Source organism: Lissotriton vulgaris, chromosome 5, assembly GCF_964263255.1.
Source record: "Lissotriton vulgaris chromosome 5, aLisVul1.2, whole genome shotgun sequence".
Taxonomy (NCBI): domain Eukaryota; kingdom Metazoa; phylum Chordata; class Amphibia; order Caudata; family Salamandridae; genus Lissotriton; species Lissotriton vulgaris.
In genome coordinates, this window is record NC_141693.1 from 1,996,887,225 (window position 1) to 1,996,913,069 (window position 25,845).

Consider the following 25,845-nt stretch of genomic DNA (forward strand, 5'->3'; position numbering starts at 1 on the left):
CTCCTGTATCAAGGAATTTGTCCCCGTTCTATACACGTATGTGAGAGACAGTATATACATGATCAATCTCCTTGAAGGATAAGAAAACAACCCTGTACAAGATATTCTAGTAACACTGGTTATAGAATCTTTGTACACAAACATTCCCCAGAATGAAAGCATTGAGGTAATAAATGAATCCTTGACTCACGCCCTGCACCATGCCATGTTCCCAAGGCATTTGTCACAGATCTCCTAGAAATTGCACTGACCGCTAACTACTTTGTTCAACTCTACATACTACCAGCAGTGCTCAGGAACATAAATGGGGGCTTTTTTTGTCCCAAATTTAGACATTCTGTATGTTGGGAACCTGGAGCATCAATACATTACTACCAGAGAAAATCAGTTCCATGAGAACATTAGCGCCATGAAACCTAAGGGTGTACGTGCGCTTTATAAGTGCCTACTAACATAACAGAACATAACAAATGCTGGCAGCGTTCTATTGAGGACATCTTTTTGATTTGAAAGGGTACGGATGACCAACTCAAACGGTTTATATCATGTTTACATAGCTGTCAATCTGTTCAACTGATTATGAGCCTATACAGGAAACCGACAGAACAGAAAACACTATTACAATAAAAATGTTTCCATCCTCGAGCTCTAAATGATGGACTTCCATATGGCCAATTTTTGAGATTGCATAGAAATTGTACCGAAGAATACTTTTTATGAGAAGGAAGTTTACTAAGCAGCAAACTAAGAGAGAGAGGATATTTGAACAGGGTAGTCAAAACATCCATGAAGAGGACCTGGTATAGCCAACGAGGAGAGATACTAAAACCCAAACAAAAGAACCCCTGTAACAAAAATATTTGTGTGACTACCTTCTGTCCACACAAGACGAAAGTTGTGAAAACCATCAAACGGCACTGGCCCTTACTGAATACCATGAAGATAGTTAAAGAACTTCCACTGTTTTCATACAGAACAGGTAGAAACATTAGAGATCATCTGGTACATTCGGACACTAGCACTTACAAACAGGAGGGCACAATTGTAAACATGTGGTGACTACCATCCATCAAAGGTCACTTCAAATGTGAGGGATGTTTACCTTGCCAATACACCACTAGCACCAAGGAATTTGTACATGGAGATATTAAGATGACCCCACAGGATCATACAAATTGTTCCACCTCACATGTAATGTACTGTATAAGGTGTCTGTGCAACATATAAAGTCAAAGTTGTGAGCAAAAGCTCACTGTGCCTTTTCCCAGCCGCTCCATGGCGGCGGTCCGTGATGAGGCAGGCAGCCTCAATCAAATACACCAAAGCCGTCACTCACTCCAACAGCAATTACGGACACAAAATCTGCTGCAATAAACCTCCGTTTATTTCACTCGGGTCTTATGGCAAGTAGCACTCAGCGCGTTTCAGGAACACTCCTTGTTAGGTCAGACATCACAACCAGTCAAGGACAGCATAGGAGTCGAATACGATGTGTAGTAGAAAATGCCCCACTAGTACAACACTAGAAAGAAAAAACCCACACAGCCGACAAACTGTGTTGGCAGATTATTGAATAAGCCAAAATCCCTCAGAGAGGTGGTGACTTATCCCTGATTTTACAGAGTCTAGAGTGTAAATGGATAGACAAATGCAACTCGATTAGACGGGGGCTAAACAGTCTAGAGCAGTGTTTCCCAAACTGGGGTCCGTGACACATTCCCAGGGGGTCCGTGGGCAGCAGTTGTAAAAGCACAGCAAAGTTTCTTGTATAATTAGCAGAGTTCGAGCAACAATAAAAGGTCAAGATAATGCCAGTGATTAATGTACCTGTTGTAGAGCGAGGAGAGTTTTGTTCAGTGGCAGCTTTAACTTAACTAATGTAGCACAGAGGGTTAATGTGCCTACTGCAAAGAACGTGTAACAAGCAGATTTGATGTGCATAGGTCCGTGGTTACTGCTTTTGTCACAGAGATTCTTTTGTTACGGTGCACTTCATAGTGACAATCGTAATCTAGCAGAGAGACCTATAAAAAGATTTATTTGGGAAAAAATAATGTAAAAGTCAGTTCTAGCCACTGTGTTATGTTCTGAATCCTGAGTTTGTGCTTTTCAAGACCAAGCACTCTTTAAAAATGCCTATCAGTATGAATGACATGTTAATATTACTGTTTGTAGTCCCCTTACCTTATGTACCATTTTCTATACACTGATGTTTTACAACTTGCTATTTGGAAGGGGCATTCCCTTCCAAATTGCGAGTCTCAAAACCATGTACAAATGTTTTGCAACTGCAATTGCGGTCGTAAAACACTCGCAATTATCACTTACTTCAAGTAGATAGTAATGCATTCGCAAATGGGAAGGGGTCCCCCGGGGACCCCTTCCCCTTTGCATATGCATAAAAAATTATGTTTTAAGGGCAGGCAGTGGTCCCAGGGACCACTGCCTGCCCTTAAAAAATGAAATGAAAACGGTTCATTTTCTTTTTTTTGATGCATGGAAAACAGGCTGCATTTTATTTTTTTTAAAGTGCTTTATTTAAAAGCAGTCCCAGACATGGTGGTCTGCTGAGTCCGAATAATTTGTTGTGGGTCCCGCACTCCAGGTGATTATTTTGAATTGAGTTTATTTGATGAATGTAACACTGTCGTTGGTGCAATGAATGGTAATCTTGCTGGGCTTCCAAGATCAAGATATATCAACATGAAAATATGTATCCTGTGAACACAAGATGCATTCCATCCATGCACTCCTTTTCAAACTTTCATAAATTTGCATACGAGTCTTTCTCTGATGTTCAATAATTCATTTATTTGTAATAGTATTTTGTTCGAAACATATCATTGTATTCATGATTGTTCAACATGTTCCATGTCTCAAAAACATATTTTTACGTTGCTAGTATTGCCCAATGCATTTCAAGCGTATCGCCCTTCCTCAGGGGACTTCATTAACTCTAGAAACATTAATCATAGGTCGTAGTTAGTGCCTAAATGAAACAATCTCTGTATAAAACAAGCTTTTATACCAGCATAAGAAATGAGTGCTGCCCCACATGCATGCAAGGTAATGTAACGAAAAACGTTTGTGAAGAAATCATGAGTGTATTAACAAAAATAAGGCGCTTATGTTAGGCTAGTGTCAAACGAAAATTGAGACCCAATAATTGGGCACTGACCTTAATGCATGGAATCTTTCATTCGCGGTGTTTAGCTGAAAAAGGTAAACGAAATCTCACTGTTAGTACATAACGTAGACACGAATGTCTCGTTACTATATCAAAAAGTGCCGGTGCTGTCTTACCGGGGTAATGGAGCCGTGGTGCTTCCCTCGCTAATCTCGGCGTGCAGCGCTCTATACGGAAGCGCTCTATGGTATATAACCCGTTCGCTGTGTGTTGCCATGGTTTCAGAACGTGAAGCGGGTGGCGCTCTACCTCCTCTATGATTTTGTGAACGCTAAGGTAACAGCGTGTGTTTACTAGAGTAAACATAAACGACAGACTATATTTCTAGTCGGGAACTAAAGTGCATATAAATCTCGGTGTGCGAGTGTTTAACAGAAAAGACACGTGGGGTTGTGTCAGTAAAAGAATAATGTGTGTACAGAGTAAACATGTTATATGTGCATAGCAAAACGTACGTAAAATATCACATTTCAAAATGATTTTAGAACTTCGGCTTATACTGCGAGCTGAAATACATAGAATTCAGAAATGTCCATATTATAAATAGCAATGAAGATCCAGCCTTTCATTGAGTTCTTTCGGCTGGAGGGTACATAAGTGGTCTATCCAGAAGGTTTCTCTGCGTAGTAAGTGGCTGTTATTGTCTCGACCCGGCAGGGTTGCCACTTTTTCAAGTATACAGAATTTGAGTTGGCTTACGTTGTGTTTTGCCTCATTGAAATGTACCGCTATAGTGGATTTGTTATTTTTTAACCGAATGTTACTTTTATGTTCCACAATTCTGGTCTTTATTTTTCTTTGTGTTTTGCCTACATATGAGAGGCCACAGGGGCATCTCAACAAATAGATGACATTTGAGGTGTCGCACGTTCCAGATACTCTCAATTTTATAGGCAAACCTTTTGTAGGATGGTTTATAGTATTTCCTTTTATGATTGCAGAGCAGTTTCCACAGTTATGGCATGGTAGAGTTCCTTTGTATGTGCCATGTTCAGTAGATTTCATTTCTTTCACCAATTCTTTCAAATTCTTTGTTCTTTCATAAGCAAAGATAGGTTGGTGTCTGAGTAAATTTTTGAAGTCCTCTTCTAGTGCAAGCATAGACCAATGTGTTTTGATGGATTTTTTTATCATCGAACTTTTTGTGGAGTATTTGGATACAAATACAGATCTTTGTTCATCACTTTTTTCTTTGGGTTTTAACAGATAGTCTCTTTGTAATTTTTCAGCTCTCTGAGAGGCAGAATCCAAGATGGCTTGGGGGTATCCTCTTTTTCTGAATTTCTCCAACATGTCCTCTTTGTGTTTTTGGTACAGTTCCTTGGTAGATGCAATCCTTTTTAGGTCTCGCCTGGACATCGCATCCGAAGGATGCGTCCAGGCTGGAGACTTATAGTCGTCTGACACGGGGGAATGAGGGACACAAAACTGTGACGAGCGGCTGGATTGAGCTGCGTGCACGCGCGTCAACATTCACGCATGCGCACATCACAGCCACACGCATACACAGCACTCACGCATGCGCACATACACACGCATACACAGGCACACCCCCGTCACCTACACGCATTCACAGAGACCCCTCCACACACACCAGCCCCTCTCCTCTCGGCTCCACACACACGCACACGCATTTACACTTACACAGACACGCAGGCACCCAGACAGGCAACCCCCCACCCCCCCGTCACACACACGCATACACACAGACTCCAGGACACATACACATACACACACACATGCACGCTCACACACATACACAGTCCGCCGCCGCGCGCACACAGATGCCCCCCCCCCAAACAAGGCGAAGCCCCACTCACCGGCATCCTCAGTGCAGCGGCTCCCACCGGCAGCAAGACTCTTCTTCCCTTCTTCGGCGCAGGGTAGGCTCCTGCCTGCTCCGGTGCGCCAAACAATCGCGGCTCTTCCGTGGGAGGCGGGGTAGGCTCCCGCCCTCCTACTTCCGGTTGTCCCGCCCGGCCTGCCTGACTTCCTGTTCGCAGGCCGGCGCAAAACGCTGCATAAAAAATGCTTACAACAAAGGCTGCTTCTCAGTTTCCGCGACCGCGCTCCGGTTACCGGCGTCTTGTGTTTTTTCTTTTTTAATTGCGAGCCTTATATTTTTCAGTCTCAATTAAGTGCATACTATTATATAACTGAGTTAAGGTCCCGCGACGAGGGGCTGAGCAACCGTAGTGGCGAAGCGAACCTGACCTGTGAGGCGGCCTGATTGCTGTGGCGGAGCCGGAATCGCGGCGCGACAGACCGAGCCCGGGCCTCATTCAGGTGCGGAGAGAGGCGTCCGCGAAGTAGCAGCAGCTTTGGACTGAATTCCGGCCGCCTTTACCAAGATGGCGGCCGTTTGAGTGAGGTTCCGGACCACAGACGCGGAGACCGAGGGAGAAGCGGAACGGGTCCCACCCGCGAGGCACGGCGCTTGGTGGAGGTGCTACCCGGGAGCGGAGAGCGGGGGGATCCCTTCACCCCCCCCCCGCACCACTCCCCCTCCAACGACGAAAACCGCGGGCGCTTGGATCGGCGGAGCTGGTCCGTTCCCGCAGGCGAGATTGGACGCCTACAACGGAGGTGAGCCCAGGAGTCAAAAGCGGAGGAAGGGACCGCTTGGGGGGAGGCCTTGCGCCAGTGGCCTACCGGTCCGGTGCATACCCCCGAATTCCCATTAGTGCCACCCGCATCGACGGAGGTGCCCTCTCCCCACCCCCCATACACACATTCCCGCCTGTGGAACGGCCGGCGGGGAGGGCACACGAGACACGGGGGCAGGCGACAGACTACGGGAGGCACCAGCAGCGGAGGCTGACCCCGCCAGGGACGACACTAGCAAGGAATCGGGGCCACGCAGGGAAGGGAGAGCAGAACGATCACGAGAGCGGCAGGGGGTGAGACTCCGGACATTGCCCCCCCTCCCCCTACGTGACAAGGCACACAGCCGAACGGGGAAGAAGGCCCTGAAGCAGCAGTGGGGATACTAGGAACTGGAAGAAGAGATAGTGCCCCCCCCCCCCCCCCCCCCCCCTGCACCAGGGGTCATTGTGAGAGGACAAGCGCTACACGGGAGAGGGCCGGACCATATTCACGAACCGGGCGGAAGGAGAAGGGATGAGATAGCCACCTCAGCCAACCCTGACCTCAAGGGCCACACGGAGATAGACCACTTGCAAACGCACAACACGCCCCTGCTGGCAGAGACCCGCCTGGGATAGCTCCAAGGGACGGGCTTCGGAGCGACTGAAGACTGAGCACAGGGAAGAAAGACACCTGGATACGACGAGGGGGGTGGCAGGATCGCCCCACCCGGAACCCTGAGGTGGGTGCAGAACCAGACAAGCCCGATACTGTGCGTGCAGAGTGACAGTGAGTGCGGAGTGACAGTGAGTGCAGAGTGACAGTGAGTGCAGAGTGACAGTGAGTGCAGAGTGCGTGCAGAAACAGTGAGTGCAGAGTGCGTGCAGAGTGACAGTGAGTGCGGAGTGACAGTGAGTGCGGAGTGACAGTGAGTGCGGAGTGACAGTGAGTGCGGAGTGACAGTGAGTGCGGAGTGACAGTGAGTGCGGAGTGACAGTGAGTGCGGAGTGACAGTGAGTGCAGAGTGACAGTGAGTGCAGAGTGACAGTGAGTGCAGAGTGACAGTGAGTGCAGAGTGACAGTGAGTGCAGAGTGACAGTGAGTGCAGAGTGACAGTGAGTGCAGAGTGACAGTGAGTGCAGAGTGACAGTGAGTGCAGAGTGACAGTGAGTGCAGAGTGACAGTGAGTGCAGAGTGACAGTGAGTGCAGAGTGACAGTGAGTGCAGAGTGAGAGTGAGTGCAGAGTGAGAGTGAGTGCAGAGTGAGAGTGAGTGCAGAGTGAGAGTGAGTGCAGAGTGAGAGTGAGTGCAGAGTGAGAGTGAGTGCAGAGTGAGAGTGAGTGCAGAGTGAGAGTGCGTGCAGAGTGAGAGTGCGTGCAGAGTGAGAGTGCGTGCAGAGTGAGAGTGCGTGCAGAGTGAGAGTGCGTGCAGAGTGAGAGTGCGTGCAGAGTGAGAGTGCGTGCAGAGTGAGAGTGCGTGCAGAGTGAGAGTGCGTGCAGAGTGACAGTGAGTGCAGAGTGACAGTGAGTGCAGAGTGACAGTGAGTGCAGAGTGACAGTGAGTGCAGAGTGACAGTGAGTGCAGAGTGACAGTGAGTGCAGAGTGACAGTGAGTGCAGAGTGACAGTGAGTGCAGAGTGACAGTGAGTGCAGAGTGAGTGCAGAGTGACAGTGCGTGCAGAGTGACAGTGCGTGCAGAGTGACAGTGAGTGCAGAGTGACAGTGAGTGCAGAGTGACAGTGAGTGCAGAGTGACAGTGAGTGCAGAGTGACAGTGAGTGCAGAGTGACAGTGAGTGCAGAGTGACAGTGAGTGCAGAGTGACAGTGAGTGCAGAGTGACAGTGAGTGCAGAGTGACAGTGAGTGCAGAGTGACAGTGAGTGCAGAGTGACAGTGAGTGCAGAGTGACAGTGAGTGCAGAGTGACAGTGAGTGCAGAGTGACAGTGAGTGCAGAGTGCATGCAGAGTGACAGTGCGTGCAGAGTGACAGTGCGTGCAGAGTGACAGTGCGTGCAGAGTGACAGTGAGTGCAGAGTGACAGTGAGTGCAGAGTGACAGTGAGTGCAGAGTGACAGTGAGTGCAGAGTGACAGTGAGTGCAGAGTGACAGTGAGTGCAGAGTGACAGTGAGTGCAGAGTGACAGTGAGTGCAGAGTGACAGTGAGTGCAGAGTGACAGTGAGTGCAGAGTGACAGTGAGTGCAGAGGGACAGTGAGTGCAGAGGGACAGTGAGTGCAGAGGGACAGTGAGTGCAGAGGGACAGTGAGTGCAGAGGGACAGTGAGTGCAGAGGGACAGTGAGTGCAGAGTGACAGTGAGTGCAGAGTGACAGTGAGTGCAGAGTGACAGTGAGTGCAGAGTGACAGTGAGTGCAGAGTGACAGTGAGTGCAGAGTGACAGTGAGTGCAGAGTGACAGTGAGTGCAGAGTGACAGTGAGTGCAGAGTGACAGTGAGTGCAGAGTGAGAGTGAGTGCAGAGTGAGAGTGAGTGCAGAGGGACAGTGAGTGCAGAGGGACAGTGAGTGCAGAGTGACAGTGAGTGCAGAGTGACAGTGAGTGCAGAGTGACAGTGAGTGCAGAGTGACAGTGAGTGCAGAGTGACAGTGAGTGCAGAGTGACAGTGAGTGCAGAGTGACAGTGAGTGCAGAGTGACAGTGAGTGCAGAGTGACAGTGAGTGCAGAGTGACAGTGAGTGCAGAGTGACAGTGAGTGCAGAGTGACAGTGAGTGCAGAGTGACAGTGAGTGCAGAGTGACAGTGAGTGCAGAGTGACAGTGAGTGCAGAGTGACAGTGAGTGCAGAGGGACAGTGAGTGCAGAGGGACAGTGAGTGCAGAGGGACAGTGAGTGCAGAGGGACAGTGAGTGCAGAGTGACAGTGAGTGCAGAGTGACAGTGAGTGCAGAGTGACAGTGAGTGCAGAGTGACAGTGAGTGCAGAGTGACAGTGAGTGCAGAGTGACAGTGAGTGCAGAGTGACAGTGAGTGCAGAGTGACAGTGAGTGCAGAGGGACAGTGAGTGCAGAGGGACAGTGAGTGCAGAGGGACAGTGAGTGCAGAGTGACAGTGAGTGCAGAGTGACAGTGAGTGCAGAGTGACAGTGAGTGCAGAGTGACAGTGAGTGCAGAGTGACAGTGAGTGCAGAGTGACAGTGAGTGCAGAGTGACAGTGAGTGCAGAGTGACAGTGAGTGCAGAGTGACAGTGAGTGCAGAGTGACAGTGAGTGCAGAGTGACAGTGAGTGCAGAGTGACAGTGAGTGCAGAGTGCGTGCAGAGTGACAGTGAGTGCAGAGTGACAGTGAGTGCAGAGTGACAGTGAGTGCAGAGTGACAGTGAGTGCAGAGGGACAGTGAGTGCAGAGGGACAGTGAGTGCAGAGGGACAGTGAGTGCAGAGTGACAGTGAGTGCAGAGTGAGAGTGAGTGCAGAGGGACAGTGAGTGCAGAGTGCGTGCAGAGTGACAGTGCGTGCAGAGTGACAGTGCGTGCAGAGTGACAGTGCGTGCAGAGTGAGAGTGAGTGCAGAGTGAGAGTGAGTGCAGAGGGACAGTGAGTGCAGAGTGAGAGTGAGTGCAGAGTGAGAGTGAGTGCAGAGTGAGAGTGAGTGCAGAGTGAGAGTGAGTGCAGAGTGAGAGTGAGTGCAGAGTGAGAGTGAGTGCAGAGTGAGAGTGAGTGCAGAGTGACAGTGAGTGCAGAGTGACAGTGAGTGCAGAGTGAGAGTGAGTGCAGAGTGAGAGTGAGTGCAGAGTGAGAGTGAGTGCAGAGTGAGAGTGAGTGCAGAGTGAGAGTGAGTGCAGAGTGAGAGTGAGTGCAGAGTGAGAGTGAGTGCAGAGTGAGAGTGAGTGCAGAGTGAGAGTGAGTGCAGAGTGAGAGTGAGTGCAGAGTGAGAGTGAGTGCAGAGTGAGAGTGAGTGCAGAGTGAGAGTGAGTGCAGAGTGAGAGTGAGTGCAGAGTGAGAGTGAGTGCAGAGTGAGAGTGAGTGCAGAGTGAGAGTGAGTGCAGAGTGAGAGTGAGTGCAGAGTGACAGTGAGTGCAGAGTGAGAGTGAGTGCAGAGTGACAGTGAGTACAGTCATTCAGCACCACCACATTATCACTCAGAACCACCACAGCATCACTCAGAACCACCACAGCACCACTCAGCACCACCACAGCATCACTCAGCATCACTCAGCACCACCATAGCACCACTCAGCACCACCACTGCATCACTCAGCACCACCACTGCATCACTCAGCACCACCACTGCATCACTCAGCATCACCACAGCCCCATTCAGCACCACCACAGCATCACTCAGCACCACCACAGCACAAATATGTTCTCTCAATGTTTCAAGCTTTATTACAAATGTCACAAAAAGATGTTAATATTTCACTTCTGTTCTTGGATTTTGTTACAATAAAATACACTGAACATAATCTTCACAAAAGTTATTTACAAAAGTTTAAGCTATTGCCATTATAAATTACAATCACTTTTATTAAGTATTAAAAAAAATTAAAAGCCATTGTTATTTGTAATATCAATACATCTAAGTCACGTAAATACAAATGTTGCATGACAAATGCTATAGGTGTCACATTTGCGAAAGTTATAACTATTGGCATTGTAAATGACAAAGCTATTAATTTAGCTATTTTCAAAACCAACACATAAATGAACATTTGGTGAATTTCCATTAAAATATTTGACTTTTTTACTAAGATATTATTATACTGTTTTATGCAAACAAAATTTAGATACTGCATAAATAACTTTAATAAAACATATTTTATATGAAGCTTTTTATGTAAAAAAAAAACTATAGCATAAAGCAAAAAACAATTGCCATTTACAATGCTAATAGCTCAAACTTAAATAATGCGAGACCTATTGCATTGCAAATGCTTGTTATTCTAAGTAATTGTGAAAAGGGTAAATGCTGCTTTAGTGGGGTTTGGTGAAAACTTTTGAAATGAAGTAAATTGTTCCTGTCAGTTTTTTTGGTAAATATGGACGTTGTTATGTTGCCATTTTTATTGGTTAATTGTACATCCAAAAATGATAAAGACTCTTTGTCTATGGTGAAGGTGAATTGTATTCTTTCATCAATTTGATTTAGTAGATCCAATTCATTGATTAGGTTTTCCTTACTTCCCTTCCATAACACAAAAATGTCATCGATGTATCTCTTGTATAGTATTAGGTTGCTGGTCCATTCTTCTTTGTTCAGTATATGGTCTAATTCATACCGGTGCATGAACATATTAGCGTAGGTAGGCGCGGCACAATTGCCCATAGAAGTGCCAGACATTTGTATATAGAAATGATTTTCCCATTCAAAATAGCTATGATATAGCGTGAAGTGTAGTAAATCCATCAGTAGTATTTTGAGTTTTTCTGGTTTGTTCTCATGTACGAGAAAGCTTTCCACGGCAGATACGCCTGAATCATGCGGTATGGATGTGTATAATGATTTCACATCTATGCTTGCCATGATCATGTCTGTGGTGAAGTTGCTTTTTTCGGACGCCAAAATGTTAAGAAAGTGTGTAGTATCCTTAATATAAGTTGAACTATTTTGCACCATATTTTGAAAATGTTTATCCAGGTATTTTCCAACTGGTTCGTGAATGGATCCAACTGTGGATACAATGGGTCTTAATGGTGGTAATTTTTCATGCTTATGAATCTTAGGTGTCATGTATATATATGGAGTAGCAGGATTGTTTTTCATGAGGTATTCTTTCTCTTTGGGACCTATGGTACCTTGGTCAACTGCACTCTGTATTATAGTAGTTAGAATTTTGATGAATTCTTTTGTAGGATCTGAATTGATACGGGTATACATGTTAGAATCTTGAACATGTTTCTGTACATTTTCTTTGTAATAACTCGTGTCCATTATCACCAATGCCCCACCTTTGTCTGCTTGTCTTATGGTGATTTGTTGATTATTCGCTAAATTTCTTAGAATTTGCTTTTCCTTTTGCGACATATTAGAGTGTTTTGATCTTGGTTTTTTGAATGTTTCTTCAAGTTCCGTTAGTATGACTTTTTCGAATGCATCCAAGACTTTGTGGCTCACAGGTGCTATAAACTTACTTTTTGTTCTTAGACCCATAAGGGTGTTTTCTTGATTTTGTGTAGTAGTTACTGTGGGTTCTATCACGTTAGTGAAAAAGTGTCTTAGTCTTAATGATCTGAGGAATTTGTATACGCAAACTTTTGTCTCTAGTAAATTGGAGTGGTATGTAGGAACGTATGAGGATCCTTTCTGTAATGTTTGTAGTTCTTGGTTGCTCATTTGGTACTGAGATATGTTTATGACAAGGCTTTCTGACTCCGTGTGCTTTTGGCAACTGGAGCGCTTTCTGTTTGTGCGTTTGCTCCTCCTGGTTCTATTTCCTGTCCAATGCCTACCTCTAAAAAAGGTGCCGGTGTTTGTTGAACACTAGATGTGCTGGCTGTTTGTTTATCCGTTGTTGAAGTCGATTGAGCAGTATGTGGGTCTTTTGATTGCCCTGGTTTAGGTCTCCTATTGTCCCAATGAGGACGTCTTTGTTGCGACTCGTCAGAGGATGTATCATCTGTGGATTTGTCAGTGTTAGGTCTCTGTTGTCAGAGTCCAGCAGGCCACCATCCCTGGGAGGGCTGGCATTCCCAACGGGCTCGCAAATTGCGAGAGGCTCATTAATATTAATGAGCCTCGCAATTTGCAACCCCATTGCGAATCCAAAACAGTGTTAAACACACTGTTGTACATTTTATTTAGCGACTCGCAATTTGCCATTCGCAATGGGTCGCCAATTGCGAAACGCTAAATAAAATGGTCATACATCTGGCCCCAAAATCCTTAGTACTTTGAGTATTTGTATTGTGTGCACATGTGTGTTTTTTTTTTTTAATTACTGTTTTAATATTTGAAATTTAAGTCATACAGATTGCTTGGGGGTCCCCCGCTTCCAGTGGTGACTCAATGGGGGTCCTCAGGGGTCAAAAGTTTGAGAACCACTGGTCTAGAGGAATAGCGCACGTTTATAAGTCCTAGTTAGGTATATGATCTGCCTCATACTAGACATATAAACAGAAGATATGATTGTTGATGCTCATCAATGAGTTACAACCTGGAATTAACTGAATTAATGATAGACATGGTATTGATTAATGGATTTTTAAGAAGACTTATGCTACACCTGATTTGGTGCTTGCTACAGAAGCTTAAATGATCCTAGGTAAGCACTTTTCTTAAATAACTCTTTCAAGTAGCCCTCACACACCTCCCAAAATACCCTATTGATTTCAATCAATGCTTTGCAGTCCCTAAGAATTCCCTGTCCTTCAGAGACCCTCCTATCCTCAGTTGGGTTGAATCGTCGTCGACAACCATTAAGGATAGTCTTAAAAGCACTAGAAAAGAATCTGGTCCTTGATCTGAAATAGTGAATCAAAATCACAAAAGACATCCTTTTCCTCCAATAACCTGTTGTTTAAAAAAAAAATCACTGTTTTAATTGGCGTTGGTTATGGTCACTTCACTGGGGTCACAAATGTCACTGTGTTTTCCAATCACTGCTAGTGCATTGTAAATATATATCAGTGTGTTTTTTATAAATATTTTTGGGAATAATGAATAAATATATCACTCATTTCTGCTGACGTGAGTAAAATCAGTTCACACCTCGGGCTACCTTCTTCCCAGTATCAATTAATACTGCAATTTTTCAATTAATTTGGGTATATGGATCCCATCATATTCTATACTCCATTTATTTTTTCGGTTTATGATTAAATCATTGCAAAGGGTAAAACTTGCAAAAAATGAAAAATAAATGTTTTAAAAATGAGTTTCTTGTAAACAATTGTGTTAGGTAAATACAATTTGGATCGACTGGTCAGGCAAATTTCTTTTCACCAATCCCTCCGAGTCCAGCAGTCCTCAAACTGTCCCACTCAAGAGCCAGATTCATCTTGATAACCCAGGAGTGGCCAAGTCATTGGTGATTAAAGGACCTTCTTCACTGGTCACAGCACCCACATCTCAAGCTGCCATGCCGCCCAGAGCTGCTAACGAAATTTGGAGGCCAGATGGTTCACCCCAATCTCTCCTCTTTGAATTTGGCATCATGGTTACTGACCTAGTGTATGTCACTTGAATTTGCCACAAGACTTCATGGACATCCTCAGAGAGGCTAAACGGCCATCGACCCGTTCAGTATATGCCTTCAAGTGAAAGAGATTTTGTATTTGGTGTTCCTCCAAGAATGTACATCCTAATAATAAATAAACCGGTATTTGTAAAGCACGAGCTAATCACCCCTAAGGGTATCAAGGCGCTGGGGGCCGTCAGGAACATTAAGCGAGCTATTGCCCAGAGTCACATGGTGCTGAGCTGAGCTGCCGGAGATCGAACTGTGGGCCCCGTACTGCGGAGTCAGCTGCCCTGGCCACTGAGCCACACCTCCTACTACTTGCCAGAAAGAAGTCCTTCTTACCGATCTTTTCCATTTTGACAAAATCTGGCTTGCAATTCTCCTCCATACAAGTTCACTTACCGGCTCTCACTGCCTACAGGAAATGTCTTTCACAAATCTCTTTTTCAAACTTTCAGTGATTAAGGACTTTCTTTAAGGGCTAAAAAAGATTTTCACCTCTATTGGGTGTACTTCCCCTCCCTGGGAACTTAACATCCTTTCATGTCTCATGAAGGCCCCTTTTGAACCTATTCATAAGTCGTCCATACAGCATCTCTCGTGTAAAGCAGATTTACGTGTAGCACTTACATCAGCTCGTAGGGTTAACGAAATTCAGGCGTTAAGCTGACATGAGCCCTACACTGCCTGCCACTCTAACAAAGTAAATATGAGGACCCACCCTAAATTCCGCCCCAAGGTAGTTTTGGACTTTCATGTCAACCAGACAGTTATATTGCCAACTTTTTCAGCACCCTTCAACTCTGGCTGAAAGAACTCTTCATTCCCTAGGTGTGAGGGAGGTCTTAACATTCATATGGTTCATATCAAGTCGTGCAATCCTCCCAGACACTTCCTTTTTTTTGGAAGAAACTGGGCACGTACTTGGATCCCCATTGATGGTCTCTACCATCAAGGGCTCAGTTTGGTGGATGATTTCAGGGAGTTCCTGGACGTATGATCTGTTGTGTTCCTATATTTTAGTATGCCAGAATTACAGAGAAATAAAAATGAGTCTCACCTAGTGGTGTGATCTGAAATGGCATGCCCTGTCCATGCTTATGGAAGCTTCTGCTCCCCTTTCATTTACATTTTATTGGACTTTGGACCTAAACATGCCGAATGAATGTTTTTCAAGCTCACATACTATTGGGTCATGGCTGGGAATGGATTGTTCTTTAATGCTATTGTACCCCTGAAAACTGAGTGAATCACAGCATTAAACCTATTGAATGTTCCCAACATGCGCACTTTTACCTTGTTCTGTGCTTGAGTGCTTCAGCACTAGATGGCATAAACATGACTGCATGTCATCTGCAACATTACAACCAGTAAACCGATTATTCCAGGCAATAAAAGTTTTGGTTACAGGTAAGCAAACCTATTCTTCATCTACAGGTAGTCCAAGAGTAATTATGTTAATTAGAGGAAGTGATTGTCTGAAGGAGAGCTGGGTCAAAAAGCAAAAACAGTAATCTGTGACTTGATTCTTGTAGAAAGCAGAGGACTATGGCTATGGGCAATCCATGATGGCACGCATGCGCACTCGCCTGCAGGAAGCGACCTCGAAGACACCAGTGCTGCAGCTGACGGTGCAGTACCGCATGCATCCTGACATATGCCTCTTCCCATCCGCTTACATCTATGGCAAAACTTTACACACAGACAGGTGACTACAATTTTTTATAGCAATGTCTTTCTCCTCAGTGCTGAACCGGAATGACTGCAATGCTGAATGGGGGCCTAATAGATTCTTGCCGATAAGGTGCTGCTGCTGCTGTGAGGAATTGTGGTGGCGTCTACAGTTCCGAATGGTAGGTCCACTGCAGTGCGTAATGGTGTTCGACTGAATACTGTAAGGAAGAGAGCTTACTGCGTTGTTGAAAAGTTTAGAAGACCCATGTCTTTATATGGGATCATGTCAGAGTCTTACAGTGGGTTACCTTATGTTGCCATTAAGGCGAAGAATGATTTACAGCTGCAGATGGTAGCTCATCTTTGCGTGTGTGACTACAATATATCTTTGCCTTTTAATTATCGTTTCGAATCGGGCTTCCTCTGATAAAGAACAGCTTTGTTGAAGCGAAATGATCTATTATCCTTTGTGCAGGATGACCGAGGAACTCAGGTGTTCGTCCAAGTGGCCTTTCCAACCATACCTTTTGTTTGACGTGTCTGATGGTACAGAGCGACGAGAAAATGAGTAAGTTACTTTAGAAAAAACTCAAAACCTTTATCACTATTGGTTGCTGCCCCTTTTTAATGCTGTCTGCACTCCGTTTCAGTACTCTGGTCTCCTATCATAGGTTCAAAAGGAATCTGGCTTTTACAGAAGTGATAAATAGTTCAGGTGATGGAGGGAAAATGGATTCCTAGCTTGGTTCCTTATTTGCTACAGCCACATGAAATTAGGGACTGGATTCGGTTTCTGTGGTTACAGAGCAGCAACATGCAGTTTTTTATAACATATGCAGTAATAACAGTGATACATTGTAAGATTTTAACGAGGCACTGCTTTCACTTAGGTTGGTGATTAGTTTTTGTATGACAGAACATTGCTTCGGACTTCGTTGTCAGGGAGTACACCTCTCATATTGAAAGGACATACAAAGAGTCACATCCACTTGCAGTTTCCAGTGAGTTGTATGGTACCTGTTTGCTCGTTCTGTTCTCTTTAAAGACTCTTGCACAGCCCATCACTTTTATCTTCTTTATCTCTTCCCTCACTTTCATCTCCTATATCTCTTCCCTCGTTTTTATCTTTTTTATCCCTTTTCTCACTGTTATCCTCTTTATCCCTTCCCTCTCTTTCATCTTCTTATTCTTCCCTCATTTTTATCTTCTATATCCCTTCCCTCACGTTTATCTATGTTATGCCTTCCCTCACATTTATCCATTCCTAATGTTTATCTTCTTTATCCGTTCCTTCACTTTTATCTTCTTTAGCCCTTCCCCCACTATTATCTCTTTTTTCCAATTCCTCACTTTTATCTTCTTTATCCAATTCCTCACTTTTATCTTCTTTATCCAATTCCTCACTTTTTATGTTATCCCTTTTCTCACTATTATCTTTTTCCCTTCTCTCACTATTATCTTCTCTATCCCTTCACTCACTTCTGTCTTCTCTATCCTGCAAGTTCGACGGCACCAAGAACAACTCCTCATCCTCGAACACCAAAGAGAGCTCCGACACCAACCACCTTAATTGCATCCTGCTCAACACCCGATCGGTCCACAGACACGCCATCGACCTCTGGAATCTACTAGACACCATCTCCCCGGACGTCGCCTTCCTTACAGAAACATGGATGAACGCCTCCTCAGCCCCAGACATCACCATTGCCATCCTGGAAGGATACAAGATCATCCGTAAGGACCGCACCGACCAAACTGGAGGAGGCATCGCCATCGTTCATAAGAACTCCATCCGCATCTCTACCAGCTCAGACGTCAACCTTGACAGCGCCGAACACCTTCACTTCCAGATCCACACCGACCCCAAGACCACACTCAGAGGCACCCTCCTCTACCGACCTCCAAGATCCCGCGCACAATTCAGTGACGACATCACCGACTTTATCACCCCTCACGCTCTCCCCTCCGAGGAATACATTCTACTTGGAGACCTCAACTTTCACCTGGAAAAGAGCTTTGACTGCAACACCACCGCCCTCCTGGACAATCTCGCCAACCTCTGACTCAAACAAATTGTTAATACCCCCACCCACATCGCTGGTCACACACTCGACCCCATCTTCACCTCCAGAAAACATATCTCCTTCAGTCACACCACAACTCTACACTGGACGGACCACAGCTGCGTTCACTTTACCTACAATAAGACCACAACTCACAACCTCCCTCAACCTACTCTACGAAGAAACTGGAACAAAATCACCATCGACCAGATCTCCTCATCGCTGCTTCAAAACCCCCTTGTCCACACCTCAAACCCCGACCAAGCAGCCATTAACTTCACCCAATGGCTATCCAACAGCGCCGACATCCTAGCACCGTTGAAAAAACGTCAAACCAAACTAGGCAGCAAAAACGCCCCCTGGTTCAACGATGACCTTAAGAAATCTAAGAAACTCTGTCGCTCCCTTGAGAAGGCCTGGAAAAAAGACCCAAACACCAGCACCAAGGACGCCTTCAAAAACACCACCCGCATACACCACCAACTTATCCGGACTGCCAAGAAAGCCGCATTCAAAGACCGACTAGATAACAACGCCCACAACAGGAAGGAATTATTCAACATCGTCAAAGAATTTACCAACCCCTCCGCCAACTCCAACGACATCACTCCCTCGCAAACCCTTTGCGACTCCCTAGCTTCGTTCTTCCACGACAAAATCGCAGACATCCACAACAGCTTCGACAACCAACCCGGAGACCAACCCACCCAACCTTCTGCCGTACCTTCACCCCCCTTGAACATCCTTAATGACTGGAACCCAATCTCCACTGAGGACACCATCCGTCTGATGAACTCCATCCACTCAGGATCCCCAACAGACCCATGCCCTCACCACATCTTCAACAAAGCAGACTCCATCATAGCACCACACCTCCGAGACATCATCAACTGCTCCCTCAACTCCGGCACCTTCCCAGAAATCTGGAAACACGCCGAACTCAGCGCCCTTCTGAAAAAACCCACAGCTGACCCCACCGAACTCAAAAACTACCGACCCATCTCGCTCCTACCATTCCCGGCCAAAGTCATCGAGAAAGCCGTCAACAACCAGCTCGCCGCCTTCCTCGAAACCAACAAATCCCTCGACCCTTCACAGTCCAGCTTCCGAGCCAAACACAGCACGGAGACCGCCCTCATCGCCGCAACAGACGACATTCGAACTCTACTGGACAATGGAGACACAGTCGCCCTCATCCTCCTCGACCTCTCCGCAGCCTTCGACACAGTCTGCCATAACATCCTTCTACAGCGCCTCAGAAACATCGGAATCCAAGGAAAAGCACTGGAATGGATCACTTCGTTCCTCACCGGAAGAACCCGGAGAGACCGCCTCCCACCATTCAATTCAGAGGCCACTGAAGTCATCTGCGGCGTACCGCAAGGATCCTCACTCAGCCCCACCCTCTTCAACGTATACATGAGCCCCCTCGCGGCCATCGCACGCCAACACAACCTCAACATCATCTCCTACGCAGATGACACCCAACTGATCCTCTCACTCACCAAAGACCCTAATACTGCCAAAACCAACCTTCATGAAGGAATGAAAGAAGTAGCCGAATGGATGAAGCATAGCCGTCTAAAACTTTTATGTTATGTTATGTTATGTTATTTTTATACTTCTATAGCGCACAGCCACTCCACGGAGTATCCCGGCGCTTTATCGAAGGAAACCCAACCGAAGAAGGGAGAACATAACACTGAGAGGACGTGCAGACACAGGAAGCAACATCAAATTAGGGGAAAAGCCATGTCTTAAGGGCCTTTCGGAAGGACAGAAGGCTAGAGGTCTGTCTCAAAGAGATTGGGAGGTCATTCCAAGCATGAGGAGCTAAGTAGCGAAAAGACCGTCCTCCTGCTCTAGCACGCTTGATAATGGGAACACTCATTTTAGATAGGGACGAAGATCTGAGAGATCTGGGGGGGTTATACCAGGACAATTGTTTGGAAATATATTTGGGGCCTATGCCATGTAGGGCCTTGAAAGTCGTGGTCAAAGTTTTAAACAGAATCCTTTTAGCAATAGGAAGCCAGTAACTCAGATAAAACAGAAGTCCTTATTTTAGGAACCTCCCCCTCCGCCTGGGATGACTCCTGGTGGCCAGAGGCTCTTGGAAAAGCACCCATCCCGACGGATCACGCACGGAACCTGGGCGTCATTTTAGACTCCTCACTCTCGATGTCCAGACAGGTCAGCGCCGTCTCATCATCTTGCTTCAACATTCTTCGCATGCTCAAAAAAACATTTCGCTGGATCCCCACCGAAACCAGAAAAACGGTCACCCATGCACTGGTTACAAGCCGCCTGGACTGCGGAAACACCCTATACGCCGGCACCACCGCAAAACTCCAGAAAAAACTCCAACGCATCAGCCAGACTCATACTTGACATCCCACGTAAAGACCACATCTCCAGTCACCTGAAAAAACTCCACTGGCTCCCCGTCAATAAGAGGATTACTTTCCGCCTCCTAACCCACGCACACAAATCACTTTATGAACTCGGACCCGATTGCCTCAACACTCGACTTTCCTTCTACACCCCCCCCCCCCCGCCAGCTACGTTCCTCCAGCCAAGCCCTTGCTACCGTGCCTCGCATCAATAAAACCACCATGGGAGGTAGATCCTTCTCCTACCTGGCTGCTAAAACCTGGAACTCACTCACCTTCGTCTCACTCAGAACCATCTAGCATTCAGAAAGCAACTTAGAACTTGGATATTTGACAAGTAATCCCCCCACCCTTCATCCAGCGCCTTGAGACCCTCTGGGTATGTAGTGCGCTATATAAATCCTTTTTGACTTTGACTTTATCCTCTCACTTTTATCATCTTCATTTATTTCCTCACTGTTATCATCTTCATCCTTTTCCTCTTTTTAAAAAACTTTATTTTTATCCCGTCTGGGTTTCTTCCTTGCCCTATCACCTGCTTGGGTCGTTCCCACCGACCCCACTTCCACCGCAAACATTGAACTGGTTTGGCCCCCTTTGTCATCTTTACCCTTTTCGCCATTGATATTCTTTCCCCCTCCACTTTGGACACCTTTGCCCCTCCCTCAGTCTCTCGCCTTTTCCACTCTTTTGGTCTCTTCTGGCCTTGCTCCCTTTTGGTCTCCCCTTGCCGTGTCCTCTTAGGTCTTTACTAGTTCTCTACCTCTTCAGTCTCTCCTTGCCCACACTCCATTTAGTCTCCTTTTGTCTTCAACCCCTCAGTGGTCTCTCCCTTGCCCTGTGCCCCCACCCTCCCCACCCAGTCTGTCATTAACCTTTCTTTTCATTGGTTTTCCTAGACCCATTCCTCCTTTCCCCTTATCCCAGCCTCCCCTTTGTGTATGTCTGTTCAACCCTCTCAACTTCTCCTCTCATTTACTCTTCTTGACCACCTCCTTTTTGACCTTTGCTTGCCTGGTGGCCCATCCTTTTCCCCATGCCGCACCCGCTTTAGGCTGGTCTCTCTAGCCCTGCCTACTCTCTCTAGTCTCACTCTTTCCCAAGTTCCCCACTGGTTTCTCAATCTCCTCCACCCTTTTTCTTCTCCCATTTTGCTCCCCTCCTTGACCCAGCTCCCCATTGATCTTTTCTTCTTCCCAATTGACTCTTTACACCCCCCCACCTCCCCCACACACACACCCATAATACATTTTCATTCTTTGGGGTAGTAGGGCTGCAGCAGGAGTGTTACATTGTCAAGGGTAGAAGTTCTTTGGCCGAGAAATGCTGAGGGAGGTTATATTGGAGTAGTGCCACAGATGGGGTTCCATAGATGAGGAGGCACCTGGGGTATTGAGATGTTATGGCTGGTAATGTCCATGTGTGAGGGTAAAGGGTGGCACAGCTGGAGAACAGCTAGCTATACCTTGGCTACAAAATGTGAAAGCCACTCAGAGGATGACGTTAAAGGCTAGATTTTCACCGCAAAGGATCAGTCTTCTGTGATTGGGGAGGCAACAGAAATGGGAAAGGCGTCCCATGGCTGGATTTTCTTAGAGATGGAGGTAGAGACACACATTGGGTGCATTTAATTTTTGGTAGCTGAAGCCGCTTACATACCAGAGGTGGGCTATCCATGACTGCATATGCAGACCCTTGAGGTGAGTAATAGCGCAGGGTTTGTGTGCTTTGTGTGCTGAGAAGTGCTCTCTTTCCCTCTTTTCAGATCTTCATATGCCAATTTCCAAGAAGTAAAACTGGTAATTACACTTATTAAGTTGCTCAAGGAGAAGAAGAAGGATATGGGCTTTTATAACATTGGAATTATAACGCCCTACCGTGCCCAGAAGAACATGATCATCCAGGAGCTTGGCAAGGAGTTTGGTGCACCTAACCGGTAAAAGCAAGACCATTGATGCTGAACTACATCAAACTCATGTATTGTCTTCTGACAGTTTAGCAGACTCTTGTGGGTCAATGATGGAGTGAGAAAGCTAGTGTGAATGTACTGCAGCATTCAATCTGTAATCTTACTAAAGATCATATTTTTTACAGTGTTGTGCTAAAACTCCTTGGCTGGAGGGGATTCCTTCATGGTTGTACCTTGCGTGATTGAAACCACTATGGTCCCTTGTAAGATGGCTGTAGTTGTGTATCTTTTAATGTGTCTTATTTGAACACCTGCATAGCCTGAAATCTGCATAAGATGTCAGACTGTATCCTTCGTGTATTGGACTTACTAGTGAACACTTCTGTTTTTTATTTGTTGACCATCAATAATGTTGTTTGTAATCCATGGAACCAAGCAGCGTCACTTTTTGTTAATGCCCCTTGCTACTGAATAGAACAGACGAAGCCAGGCCTTGAGGGTATTCACTTGTGAATTAAGATGACTCTCTATAAATAGAGTGATTAAATAGCATTTATCCACACTTCTCTCCTGGCCCTTCCCCCTAAACAGTGCACTATTCGTAGGTCAATATAGTGAACAAATGACTACCTTCAACAGGGTGATGGCAAGTCACAGATCTGGGTTGAAGCCATCATCTTTCTTTGGATATGGATTTAACCCAGATCTGTGACTGGGGGGTGAGAGTTTCAGCGCTTCGTCCATCATCATCCTTGTGTTTGCTTTGTTCACCCTAACTTGGCAGGGTATGCCCAGATGTGGGTCTCTTGCTTACTTTACCACTGGATTTAAGCTAGCCTGGCTGATGAGGGATGTTACCCCGAAACTGAACCCAGTATGCTTGTTTCCGGTCCAGGGAAGACCTGGTTTGGCAGTTCGGGTTGGACTGTTCCCATGAGGAACAGGATCAAGACTGATTTGCATATGGCTGCGTCTGAACTGGAGTGGCGGAGTGAACCAAAGAATGATGATGGATTAAACCTAAGTCTGTGACTGGGGGTGAGTGTCTGAAAGGTTTCAGTGCTCCGTTCATCATCTCCTTGTATTTGATTTAAGCTTGCCTTGTAGCCTAGGGTATTGAGTTCCCGATGAATACAGCAACAGAAGAAGGTTGGATTCCCTACTGTAGGGGCGTGAAATAAGTTATGGACTGCTTCCTGTACAGCAGCTCCTTCTGTATTGCAACTTTGGCGACAGCTTATTTGTAGGGGATGGTGGTTGTGAACTTCGGACTCTAGTAGAAGTATAGCTGCTTTTTCTGAGATGTTGTCAACTAATGGTAAATATGTGATGGTGTACTAGATTTTGTCATCGTTTCTTTTTTAATTAGGGAAGGATTTCCTGCTTTGTAAAGAGGTACATGATGTTTGTTGGACTTGGCCCTTATGGCAGGTTCACCCCTAGACTTTTTGCTTGTAATGGTGACCTGGTGATGGTGATTTGTGGGTTCTGCGCACTTTCACTGTGTCCCAGTGGAAAGTGCGTGCGCACTCTGAGTGCATGTGATGAGATAGGCCTGCCCTCCCATAGGAATGCATGGGGAATGTATGTGTCCCTGGTAGTTCCTGATGCGTGGGGTGTACAGGTTCGAATCTGATATGTGCAAACTTGTGAGAGTGAATGCTTCGAAATGGTGTGTGTTGCATGAGTGTGTCATATGTAGAAGTGCCACTTCTAGGAGTTGGCATATTAATATAAAATGTGTCTGGCGTGTGATTGGCTGGAGCAGGGTGGTGAGCCTGGCTCCAGGAAGGCTGGATGGGTCTGCCCGGTGGTGAGTGGGAGATTAGCATGCTGATGGCTGGGGAGGAGTGTACCTGTGGCCTGAATGAGGCTGGGTTTTCCCCAGACAATGCTGGCTCCGCCCCCCTGTGGTGTGACTGATGTCTCTGCCAGTGAAAGAAAGGGGTGGTTGGGCCATCAAGGGTACTCAAGAACCAGCTGCGACTGGTTCCGCCCCCACCCTGCACCTTCAGACAAAGGAATGTACTGTATAAAAATGGGGCTGTGTCCCCACAGAAGTTGTTCTCTTCCAGGATCCTGAGGGGGCTGTTGCTGCTGCCGCTGGGCCAGAGGACCACCACTTGGAGAGTCTCCCTGCCTGGAGAGTCTCCCTGCCTGGAGACCCAGTGTGCTGGCCCTGGGCACGGCCTTGCCCCCCTGCCTACCTACAGGGACTTTGTTGCTGAACTGAGTGCCCTCTAGCGCTTGAGAGCGCTTTTCCTTTGCTTATAGCGTTGGGAGCGCTTTATTGAGGCCCCTGGTGCTTGGGAGCGCGTGGTCTGCTGGAGGCCGGTGCCCACCCGGCAATTGCCTGTTAATTTGTCGATCGCGCTTCCCCGCCCCGCATTTTGCGTGGGGAAAGCAGGGGCCGCCCTGCGTGTTGCCGCCGGTTCGCGGCTGCCCTCGCCGCACCTGTGGCTGTGGTTATTGCCTTTTTGGGCTGTGCCCCTTTATTTGAATCTACGAGTGCCCACCTCGTTTATTGTCCCTTTAAAGGCGCCGGTGCCCACCCGGCATTGCCCGCTAGATTGTCCCCGCTGTTGCCGCCCGGCCGCGACCAGGAAGTCAGGCAGGCCGGGGGCGGGACTGCGGGACATCACGTGACCGGGCCGCGCTCTGATTGGCTGCCGGCCCGGGACAGGAAGGAGGAAGCCGGAAGCTGCCGGGAGCCGACCCCGGGATCCGGTGCACGAAGAGGAAGAGCGGCGCCTGTCTACTCGGGGCTCCCGGGACCAAGGGAGAGCCCAAGAGCCGCTGTAGCACGACCGGGAGCAGAGTGGAGCTCCCCGGTGTGGAGAGAGCCCCAGCACCTTCCTGCAGAGACCCGGTGAGTGGGAGGCGCGAGGGTTCGGGAGGAGGGGGAGGCGTCGGGGCACAGTTTTATCTAATGTGTTTTGGTGTAATACAAAGGCTATTTTTATATAACCTTGTGTGGAGTTTCCTTTGTGGTGGGCCTTGGGTGTTGTTGCTGGGGTGCGTGCGCAAATACTTAACTCACATCGCCTCCAAGTTTAGCCTTGCTGCTCGCGCCACGTTACCTAGAGGGCGAGTAGGGGTTATCTTGGCGTGTAACTCCCTTGCCCTGACTTGGAAGTGGTGGTCTCTGACTGACTTTGGCGAAAGCCCTGGCCAGCCAGGGATCCCATTTCTAACATTGGTGGCAGCGGTGGGATGAGAATTTGTGTTTGCGTTGTACCACAGTGGCAACTGGCCACATTACAAAACTCTGCATTTTAGATGACCACATTTTAGGGGATTATTGGTTTTTTGAAGTTCCATTATTTTCTTCTCCTGAAGGTATCATTGTGCAATTGTGTCAAGTACATTTATTCCCCTGCCCCGCGCCCAGAGTTTGGTACCTGTGTCACATGTGGTCAGGTTGAGGAATCAGGGGTGGTAGAAACTGCCTTACCAGTCCGAGGGGGGGTTGTGTCCAGTGGTGGCAGCTATATAGATTTCAGTGTAGGAAATCCCACTCCCAGTTCCCCGAGTATGGTTCCTGTTTCCCCAGAGGAGGAGAATAGGTTGAGGTTTAGGAACCTTAGGAAACCGTCTCATCAGTCTTGAGAAGATTTTGTGGATGACTGTTGTGGAGCCCTGTGTGATTGGGTACGGGAGCCCACGAAATATGATTGGGACATATTGTTTGATATGTTTCTCAGAGAGCAGTTGCTCAGTGTTGTTTATCCAGGATTGCGCCAACACCTAGTAGGGTGTGGATTGTCTGGATTCCCCGGGGAGGGTTGAGTCCAGTGGTGTGTGGCACTAGGCAAGTGAGTGCGAGTTCTCTGGGAGAGGGAACTTGCTGAACCTGTGTGAATTGTGTACTCCTGTGTTAGCTCAGGCCCCTAAGTTCCCTGTGTAATCTT

The 25,845-nt window shown here is 46.9% G+C and overlaps 1 protein-coding gene across 5 annotated transcripts in view; it reads left to right on the forward strand.

Annotated features, from left to right (window-relative positions):
- The window catches only part of SETX (senataxin), a 631,151-nt gene that overhangs the window by 529,639 nt on the left and 75,667 nt on the right, over positions 1-25,845 (forward strand). For all 5 annotated transcript variants that reach the window (XM_086924766.1, XM_086924768.1, XM_086924765.1 and 2 more), the window contains 3 exons: positions 15,431-15,603; positions 16,045-16,137; positions 21,791-21,961. In XM_086924766.1, coding sequence (XP_086780892.1) covers positions 15,431-15,603; positions 16,045-16,137; positions 21,791-21,961 — 437 coding nt within the window. The remainder of the gene's footprint in view (positions 1-15,430; positions 15,604-16,044; positions 16,138-21,790; positions 21,962-25,845) is intronic.